Raw genomic sequence first — 10983 nt, forward strand, 5'->3', positions numbered from 1 at the left:
TTCTTGATATGATTAAGTTCCTATTTACTAGTTTTACCTCTACATACTTTAATTAGAATTAATTGCTTCAAGATTCACTCGTATTGCCTATTTGACTCTTATTTGACTTAACTGAAGATTTTACCTCCTCTATTGTCATGCTATCTTTTCATAACTGCTTATCTTTATTTGGAATTATTATTATCTCATCCTATAATTTATTCAGTCTTAATTGAGGTTATGATTATCTTTCCGCTGCTTATCCTTAATTGAATTGTTGAATATCCTTCGAAATTTCCTCAACCTTAAAAGAAGTTTTAGATATCCCACATCTTAGTCGACTTATTTTATTTGGATTTATTTGACTCATGTTAGCTTCCCTGTTGTTGAAATATATATTATGGGACCTTTGCTACATATTAGTTTTTCCCTTGTTGAGTTGTTCTCTTTACGCCTAACATTCTTTACTGTGGTTAATCCTTGTGAATTGGTTCTAACGTTTCTTGTGATTTAAAGTTCTTGAGTTGATTTACTTGTCGTACTTTGTATTATTGCCATTGTTGATGTTGTACTTGTTATGGTGATGCACGAGGTTTCTGCCGTGCGGTTGTTATCATTGTGATGCACGAGGTTTCTGCCGTGCGGTTGTTGTTATGGGGTTGCACAAGGTTTCTGCCGTGAGGTTGTTGTTATGGGGTTGCACGAGATTTCTGCCGATATATATATATATATATATATATATATATATATATATATATATATATATATATATATATATATGTGGGGGGAGGGATTGCGCATGTGGCGAGACAAGGTGGGAATATTATTATGCACGTATGACGAGACAAGACGGGCACTTACTTTATTATTGCACACGTGACGAGACAAGGTGGGCTGTGTCAGGGATTGAATTGTAATGATTTGTGGCATGGGGGCATTCTTGTTGTTGATATTTGTGTAGTGGTATACGTACCTGTGTGATCCTTATCTTGTGAAAGCTGTGAGAAAATATTCTACGTGATGTCCGTTCTTTTTTTTTCTTATGCTTATTTGCTGAAATGGACTATGGTAGGATACTTGCACAAGCATACACGTAGTTAAGCACTCTTATCGGATATGAGATGTTCTTGATATTGTGGAGCATAGATGCTCACCCTTGTTTACTTTACTCTATGTGAGAATGACTCTATTGGCATATAAGCCGTCAATGCGGTTATGAGGTGTTATGAGGGCACATGATGCCAAGTGTTAGGGTTCAGGTATTGAGACCCGTGAGTTGTGATTTGTCCGAGGTTTGGTACCTCGTGGAGTTGTTGACTAAAAACTTATGTAAAAACAGTTGTAGTCGCTGAGTTATTACTTGCCCTTGCTGTATGTGTGATTCCGGATTTAGGTTGTGCTCCATTCACTTTGTCTGTGTCATTTTCATGATATTCCGTTGATACTTGTTGTTTCCTTCTTAGTTGCCATTACTGTATTGTGAGCCATATTGCATAGTTTTTATGTAGACATTATATTTCTGTTGTTCATATACTTATACCTGATGTAAAAGCGATTGTAGTTGTTGAGTTATTACTTGTCCTTGCTGTATTTGTGATTCCAGATTTAGGTTGTGTTCCATTCACCTTCTTGTGTTATTTTTATGGTATTCCGTTGATACTTGTTGTTTCCTTTCTTATTGTCATTACTGTATTGTGAGCCATATTGCATAGTCTATATGTAGATATCATATTTTTGTTGTTCATATACTTATACTTGCTCAATTTATTAGACTAGTGGGTGTCTTGACTGTTCCTCGTCACTACTCCACCGAGGTTAGTCTTGATACTTATTGGGCACCGCTGTGGTGTGCTCATTCTATACATCTGTACATTTTGTGCAGATCCAGGTACTTGTACGTTAGCTAGCTGTGTGGACTGTTGCTGTGGAGACTAAAGGTAAACATGTTGCTGCGTTCGTAGGCCTTGGAGTCACCTTCAAGTTTTTGTTTTGCACTGTTTATTCCTATTTCTGGACAGTTGTATTTAAAGGTTTTCTAGCAAATACTCTGTAGAGCTTATGACTTGTACTGTCGGTTTTGAAAATTGTAAGAGATTTCCATTTAAATTATTAAATATTATTTAAATAATATTGTTGTTTCAGTAAATGTTAGGCTTACCTAGTCCCTAAGACTAGGTGCCATTACGATACCAAATGGAGGAAAAAATTTGGGTCGTGACACTTGTACTCATTCTTGATCAATAATCTTGTTTCCGCATTGATTTTTCCACCTAGTTAGTGTGCATTTAAGGTGGAATTTGGGAGTTGAGGCTAGGGATTTGGAGAACTTGATTTGAGGATTTGAGTGGCAACTTGGTGTCGGATTTTAGTAAATTGGTATGGGTGAACTCGTGGTCGAATGCGTGTTCGTATTTTGTGACTTTTACCCGATTCTGAGACGTGGGTCCGGGTCGACTTGTTGGGGCGATTTTTCAATTCTTTGCTAAAGTTGTAGTTTCATTATTTAAATTAATTTCTTGTAGTCGTATATATAGTATGTAATTGCTTTTGGCTAGATTTGGATAATTCGGAGTCGGAAAATCGAGGGAAAGGCATCCTTATCGATTGATTGAGCGAGATTTGAGGTAAGTGACTTGTCTAATACTGTGTGGGGGAAATTCCCTTAGGATTTGGTACTGTTGTAACAATTTATGATATGTGAGCACCGTGTACGCGAGGTGACGAATGCGTACACGGGCTAATTCATTTAAGTATAATATATTATTATTTATTTTGCATTAAGTATATTTTTAGTTTTTTTATAATATAAATATTTATTTGTATATTTGAGTTTTATCCAAAAATAATTCGTAACTAGGATTTAATTCTTTTAACTTCATAGAGTTTTTCCAATTGAGTATCTTTCAATACAAAATAAGATGATACCTGAAAAAGCCGGATCATAATTTGACATGATTTTTATTCTTTCATATTCTCCGTACATCGTGTGGGTTCTAATACTTGTTATATTAAAAGGAAGATAATGAAGTATAATATTAAGTCAAGTGGTGTATTGAGAACAAGTCACTTGATACTTTAAGGTCAAAATCTAATAAAATATAGGATAAAATCTAATAGAAAACTAGGATAAAATCTAATAAGGACTATCAATACAAATTTTGAACTGATAATATATATATAAAAGAAGAAAGTAGTTTGCAATGAAAATAATATCTCCAACATAATCTACACATTTTTTTAAAAAAGAATTGAAACTGTGTGGTTTGAGTTGATGCATTATTCGTTTAAATAAATCGATGTGAGAAGTATTACAAGCTTAAGAGTTTATGTAATAAGTTACCTACTACTGAGGCTGAGGCAATTGACCTTCTTTTCAATGATTGAAGGTACCGCATGCCAAAGAAAAAATACAGTAAAAATTTATATTTATATTTACGTTATATTAAAATTAGGGTAGTCAAGTTTGATATTAAGCTAAGTGGCATATTGAGAAAAGTCACTTGATACTTTTAGGATAAAGCCTAATTTTTTTTTAGAAAAATCTAATAAGTATTAAGAAAATATGATCCAATTTATTAAGGATTAAGAAAAATGTAGACAAATTAATTATGATTGATTCCTATTTATATAGTAAATAGCTTCTGAAAGCTTCTAAAAGATTAGACTCTTATTTTAAAAGTTATCACTAACTACATGATCCGTTTTCTTTCATTTCACAGCTTTATTTTCATTTTTGGAAACACTAGATAGAAAAACAAAAAAATAGTAGGAGCTTTGTTGCAACATTATATATAATGTGTACAGAAAAATAAGAAAATAATTTTTTATGATTAATATCTTAATTGGGAGTCGCTAGTTTAAGTTTAAAAGTATAAAATATTTTTTTTGAATTTGAGATGATATTTTTTTCTTTTGAAATATAATAAGAAAAATCATATTTTGGATATGAGTAATAGAGTCAAAGTTATTATTAAAATAAGTTTTAATTTTATTTGCAATATTAAAACGAGTATGGTAGAATAAATATTAAATTCAAACAATCTAATATTTTTTGCACCGCCAAAGTTTTTTGGTTTGAATTCATGTTTAACTTAAGGAGAAAAAAAATGAAAGATTTGTTTTGTTGTTGATGTGATGAACTATTGATGTGTTGATTTGAATTCATATTGAATATACCATATATTATATTTTTTTATTAAATAAAGCATATAATTTTTAAAATTAAATAAACTATATAATTTGTTATACACATAAAATACACAAAATATGTAGAGGTTTTTCATCTTAATCCTGGATCAATTTTAGTTGCTTAATCTGTTTTGGGAATAGGAATAGGTTCTGCATTTATTAGAATGTTCTGGAGGGAAAAGTGTTGGGAAAATATTGCAAAATTCGAATAAGGTTATGATAGTCTTTTCATAGGTGTAGCCACATTTGGGCCAAATTAGTGTGGTCGTTTAGCAGCTCTCTAAAGTAAAAACTTCTACTAGTAATAATAACTGACAAATTTTTAACTGTACCAGGCTTAGGGCAGCATTAATCTGGGATTTAACACATTTTTAAGAATATATATAACTCACAGCTCACCACTGACCAGGATCCACCCACTTTTATTGTAATTATTGTTGTACCAAAGTTTATTTGAGTTAATTGCAGGTACTAGTAAATTAATACACTTGCCTCACCCAATTATTATATTAGCCTTTATTACAATTTATGTCCCATTATATGCATTAACAATTACAGCTATATTGGGGTTACTGTACATCCTTGTGCTAAAAAAATCACTACTACCTAGCATTTTCTTTTAATATTTATTTTCCTTTTATGAACAACTCACTTCTTTCAATACAATAATGCTGTCAATTCATAATTTGGACAACTTTCAATAATTTGGACTATATGGGATCAAGTTTGAATATTTTGCCACAAGGATTTAGTCTTCTAGCATTATAGGTTAAAGTGTAAGAAACTATTTATGTCCAAAGTTCTTTAAGTCATACTATATCAATTTCACTCTTGAATCTTCATGGTTGGCTCGGGAAAGTTATTTGAATTTTTTCCTAAAACTAATATCAGTGCAGTTTGAATTGAAAAACAAATAAGTCTTTTTTAACCTAAAATAGCGGCAATTATAAAAAAAATTAATGCTACAGTGTTCTACTAAGCTGTTTTGAATTAACTAAACTAAAAGCAAATCCAAACACTGATTTATTTCTCTTGAAAATCCCAAAGTTGACAAGTCAATTCAATTAGTTAACCTAACAGTGTTTAGAGTATGAAACTAAACAATGAGAAGCCTTGAGAAAGCAGACTCGCACAAATGCTTAAATGAAAACTCGCTCCTTTCTTCTTTTCCCAAACCGAAAATAAGAAGCTTGCTCTTCCAACTTCTGGGGACACTTGCGCAAAACTCAAGCCAAATCTAGAGCATGTGGATTTAGCAGGTAGCAAAAAAGAAACAACATAATTTAATGTGTCAAGTTGAGCATCACACATGAAAGTAGCAGTACGACTAAGGACTTTCTTCTTATTTTTAATATTTAAATATTTTTTGCTTTAGAGAAAATAAGTAAGCAACAGAGCCTAATAATTCACCCCATAAATAAAAGGTTAAAAAGTGCCAACCAATATTAACCACAGTAGTAACCTTAGGCCTCTTATTTTGAAAAGTGTTCTTCCACCTCCTCCTTACACTCTATACACTCTCACTCTCTCTGTGTCACTGTGTGCCTGTGTGTAAGTGAGGGGCCTCTGCTTCTGCAGCAGCATATGGCCATTACCAGTCTGAAACTTCCCCCTTTTATCATTATCATACACTCCTTTTAACATTCACTAAACCCACTCCATTTCTCTACTGATACTCTTTACTTTCTTCTTTCATGGCTGCTTTTTTACTTCTCTTTCTTGTTTTTCTCTCCACATTATGCTCCGCTCAACGAAACCCACAAACCCTTTCAGAAATTCAAGCCCTCACTTCTTTCAAACTCAGCATTCACGACCCACTCGGTGCGCTCACTGACTGGGATTCTTCTTCCCCTTCTGCTCCCTGTGATTGGCGCGGCGTTTTTTGCGTGAATAACCGAGTCAGTGAACTCCGCCTCCCTCATTTGCAACTCAGTGGCCCCCTCACTCCCCTAATCGCTAATCTGCGCATGCTGCGTAAGTTAAGCCTCCGTTCCAACTCCTTCAACGGAACTATCCCGGCTTCCTTATCCAAATGTACATTTTTGCATTCTGTTTTTCTACAGAGCAATGCGTTTTCCGGTAAACTCCCGCCGGAAATGTTCAACCTCACCGATTTACAAATCCTTAATGTAGCCGGAAATCAGCTCTCCGGCGAAATCCCCGGTGAGCTTCCTCGGAGCTTACGGTACTTTGATCTTTCGTCGAATTTGTTCTCAGGAGACATTCCTAGGAATTTGTCTGACGTGTCACAGTTACTTTTGATCAATCTGTCATACAATCGATTTTCCGGCGAAATTCCGGCGAGTATCGGCCGGCTTCAGCAGCTTCAGTATCTTTGGCTTGCGTACAACAACTTGCAAGGAACTTTGCCTTCTGCAATTGCGAACTGTTCATCGTTGGTTCACTTGAGTGCTGAGGGAAATGCTATTACAGGTGTTATTCCGGCGGCTATTGCTGCTTTACCGAAGCTTCAGGTGATAAATTTATCACATAATATTCTTTCTGGGTCCTTGCCAGCTTCATTGTTCTGTAATGTTTCAATTTATGCTCCTTCCCTTAGGATTGTTCAGTTGGGTTTTAATGAGTTTACTAATATCGTTAAGCACGAGGAGTCTAATTGTTTTAGTTCGTTGCAAATTTTGGATCTTCAACATAATCAATTGAAAGGTGAATTTCCTTTGATTTTGATGAACAATTCGGGGTTAACGTCCCTGGATTTGTCGTGGAATTTGTTCTTTGGTGAAGTCCCGAGCGCTATTGGGGATTTGTGGAGATTGGAGGAACTGAGAATGGGGAATAATTCATTTGGAGGTGCACTCCCGTTTGAGATTACTAAATGCAGTAGCTTGAAGGTTCTTGATCTTGAAGGGAATCTAATGACGGGGAAAATTCCTATGTTTTTAGGTGAACTTAGAAGCTTGAAGGTTTTATCACTGGGAGGGAATCAGTTTTCGGGTTCCATTCCTTCTAGTTTTGGAAATTTGACTAATCTTGAAAATCTCAACGTAGGAGGAAATGGTCTAAATGGAAGTTTGCCTGAGGTGCTACTGGATTTGACCAATTTAAGCATATTGAATCTCAGTGGAAACAACTTTTCTGGAAGTATGCCAGTTGGTATTGGGAATCTTCAGCAGCTATCAGTTTTGAATCTGAGTAGAAATGGCTTTTCCGGCAACATTCCTACTAGCATTGGGACTTTGTATAAGTTAGCGGTTGTTGATTTGAGTGGACAGAATTTATCAGGGGAAATACCGTTTGATCTTGCTGGTTTGCCTAATCTACAGGTTATAGCTTTGCAAGAAAACAAGTTGTCTGGTAATATTCCTGTAGGTTTCAGTAGCTTATTGGGTATGCAATATTTGAATCTTTCTTCAAATTCCTTTTCTGGCCATATACCATCTACATTTGGGTTCTTGACCTCATTAGTTGTGCTTTCTTTGTCTAACAACCACTTAAATGGTTCAATTCCTCCTGACTTGGGCAACTGCTCCGCCCTGGAGAACTTAAATCTGCACTCAAATTCATTGAGTGGCCAAATACCTGCTGATCTCGGACGTCTCTCCCACTTGAGCGTGCTGGATTTGGGTAGAAACAACTTGACAGGCGAAGTCCCAATAGATATTTCCAATTATTCATCCCTGACGTCGCTCGTGCTAGACTCGAACCATCTTTCGGGGAACATACCAGAGTCACTGTCCAGGCTATCAAACTTAACTGTCCTTGACCTCTCTGCTAACAACTTCACTGGAGAAATCCCAGCTAATCTTACCACGCTCTCGAGTTTGATGAGTTTCAACGTGTCACACAATCACTTGGTAGGCCAAATTCCAGTGATGTTGGGCTCCCATTTTAACAACTCATCGAATTATGCTGGCAACCAAGGTTTGTGTGGGGAGCCATTGGATAGAAGATGTGAGACATCTGGTAATGGTGGGAATAGATTGATTATGTTTATTGCAGTGGCTGCCAGTGGAGCTCTTCTCCTTTTATCATGCTGCTGCTTCTATACTTACAACCTCTTGAGGTGGCGCAGGAAGCTCAAAGAGAAGGCAGCTGGAGAAAAGAAGCATAGTCCTGCAAGGGCTAGTTCAAGGACCAGTGGTGGTCGTGGCAGTGGCGAGAATGGTGGACCCAAACTTGTTATGTTCAATAACAAAATTACACTCGCTGAAACAATTGAAGCAACTAGAGAATTTGACGAGGAACATGTGCTGAGCAGAACACGTTATGGAGTGGTCTACAAAGCTTGTTACAACGATGGAATGGTGCTCTCAATTTGTCGACTCCCAGATGCATCACTTGATGAGAACATGTTCAGAAAAGAGGCTGAGTCACTTGGTAGGGTGAAGCACAGGAACCTAACAGTTCTCCGTGGGTACTATGCTGGCCCACCGGACCTCAGACTACTTGTCTATGATTACATGCCTAACGGGAACCTTGCAACATTGCTCCAAGAAGCGTCCCACCAAGATGGTCATGTCCTCAACTGGCCAATGCGCCACCTCATTGCACTTGGCATTGCTCGGGGCCTGGCTTTCCTTCACTCATCCTCAATGGTTCACGGAGATGTGAAGCCGCAGAATGTCCTATTCGACGCAGACTTTGAAGCCCATCTTTCAGACTTTGGCCTAGGCAAGCTTGTAGTATCCACACCAGCTGAACCGTCCACATCAACTTCAGTTGGTACGCTAGGCTACATATCCCCAGAAGCAGCATTAACAGGAGAAACCACAAGAGAATCAGATGCTTATAGCTTTGGCATTGTGTTGCTGGAATTACTAACAGGAAAAAGGCCATTAATGTTCACACAAGATGAGGACATAGTGAAATGGGTGAAAAGGCAATTGCAGAGAGGGCAAATTTCAGAACTACTTGAGCCAGGATTGCTTGAGCTGGACCCTGAATCATCAGAATGGGAAGAATTCTTGTTAGGAATTAAAGTAGGCTTGCTTTGCACTGCACCCAACCCCCTTGATCGACCTAGCATGGCCGACATTGTGTTCATGCTTGAAGGTTGCCGTGTTGGCCCTGATATCGCGTCTTCAGCCGATCCCACTTGCCAAGCTTCACCCGCCTGAATTCCATCAACCCGCATGTTGTAACCCGTGTACCCGAGGTTCATTCTAATTCTTTTCATGCCCATTTTTAAATTTGCAATGCAATGTAATAGTAGCTAGCACTAGCAGTGCAAATTTCATGCCCATTTTTAAAAAAAAACATATTTGAAGGAGAAAAAGGAAAACAAGTATTTGTCTTCATTGCCTCTTTTCTCGACTCTTGTTGTATTCCTATTTAAAACACACCCACCGTGCGGGCCGGCGACATCTCTCCTTTGGCGTGGGGACCAAAATGTAGTGTAATAAGTCAAAGTTAAAAAAGAAAAAAAGGGAAAATAGAAACATGTTGGAGCTGTGTTTGTGAGTCAATGATTTGGACAGTTGTACAAATAAAGTGTAAGAAGAATAGGATAATGGGGTAGGGGACCAGTTCTCCCGCCAAAAAACGAACAAAAAAAGCAGTCTGGTTCTATCACGTGGCTATCAAGTACTTAAAAGGTATCTCTTGGGGTACTGAAAATGTAGCCGTTAAATGTATAAGATATTAGTATACGTAGAGAAAAGCATATAAAAATACAGACCTACTTCCAAGAATGCCTTAGGTTGCGGTGTATTCACATTTCTTTATTCAGTTGCATTAAGGGAGTTTGAATGCTACTACTACTTAAATAATAATAGTGACTTATTCTGTGTACTTGTTTTCTGTGGAGTAACAAGTAATGAAAATGAAAGGAAAGAAGGTGACAAATGAGATATCAAAAGGTCAAGGGATCTGAGATTTTATGGGTTGGAGGGGGTAACTGTAATGGACCCTTTTGAACAAAGACCAGGGTGAGAGAGAGACTAAAGAAAGAAAATGATTGAGATGGTGACCCACTAAATAATCCATTTCAAACATTTTGTGGGGTGTTTTTTGGACCATTTGTTTTTATGTCTTTTCCATTCTTCATTTTTCTTTTCTGTTTTCACAATACATAAGCAGCAAAATGAGTATGAGTTTTATCATGTTCATTTGATAAGAATTGAATAATTTCAACCAACTTCTTCCTTATTCGCTTTTATGATTTCTAGGATATGGAAGTTTGGTAAATATTGAGATCATGCTAGACGTGGACAAGGCCAGCAACATGAAATGATTCCCCATAATAAAATATGCAGTAGCATGCTTGTGGTCGCACGAGGTCAAGATCTGAGTTAAATCATATTTTTATCAGATAATCAGCTGCAGTGACCGTTAAAGGTTTCATCTATTTGTTATTACTATTGTATTATATTTCTTAGACAGCGGAGAGCCACATCATTATCTTTTTCAATGCTTGGTGTGCTACGATTGCAATAATTTTGTAGCCAGCTAATAATTGATGTTTCGAGTAGATAGACCCAAACTTTTCGACAAATATGTAATTTAACTAAGGAGTAATAACTATGGATGTGGCAATGCATTCAATGGATTGGGTGAAAATCATGATATACAAGACAAAAAACTATTAGATAAATTTTCTTATATGCCCGAGCCTCGAAGGTTAGAGTTATCCGGCTATTCAGCTATGCTGGTGGAAAGTAATAGAAACCTGAGACAGTTGAGTTGGTGACTTTTTTTTTAATGCAATTATCCTGATTTATATTTGGATGGGCTTGTATTCACAGATGTACAGTGAGGGGGGCTAAACCTTACCTCAAGAGATAAATACAATTAGGTGACATAATCACCCAAAGCCAGTTGGAAGGAAGGAAACCTAGATGAAAAAGCTCACGTCCT

General features: G+C 36.7%; 1 protein-coding gene across 1 annotated transcript; it reads left to right on the forward strand.

Moving 5' to 3' along the window:
- The first annotated feature begins 5628 nt into the window (after window positions 1–5628).
- On the forward strand, window positions 5629–10537 carry LOC104112177 (probable LRR receptor-like serine/threonine-protein kinase At4g36180). Its single transcript, XM_009622026.4, has 2 exons — window positions 5629–9283; window positions 10296–10537. The coding sequence occupies exon 1, from the start codon at window positions 5862–5864 to the stop codon at window positions 9243–9245; it is 3384 nt and encodes a 1127-aa protein (XP_009620321.1). The 5' UTR covers window positions 5629–5861; the 3' UTR covers window positions 9246–9283; window positions 10296–10537.
- Window positions 10538–10983: the final 446 nt, after the last annotated feature.

The sequence above is a fragment of the Nicotiana tomentosiformis genome, chromosome 2 (assembly GCF_000390325.3).
Source record: "Nicotiana tomentosiformis chromosome 2, ASM39032v3, whole genome shotgun sequence".
Lineage (NCBI taxonomy): Eukaryota > Viridiplantae > Streptophyta > Magnoliopsida > Solanales > Solanaceae > Nicotiana > Nicotiana tomentosiformis.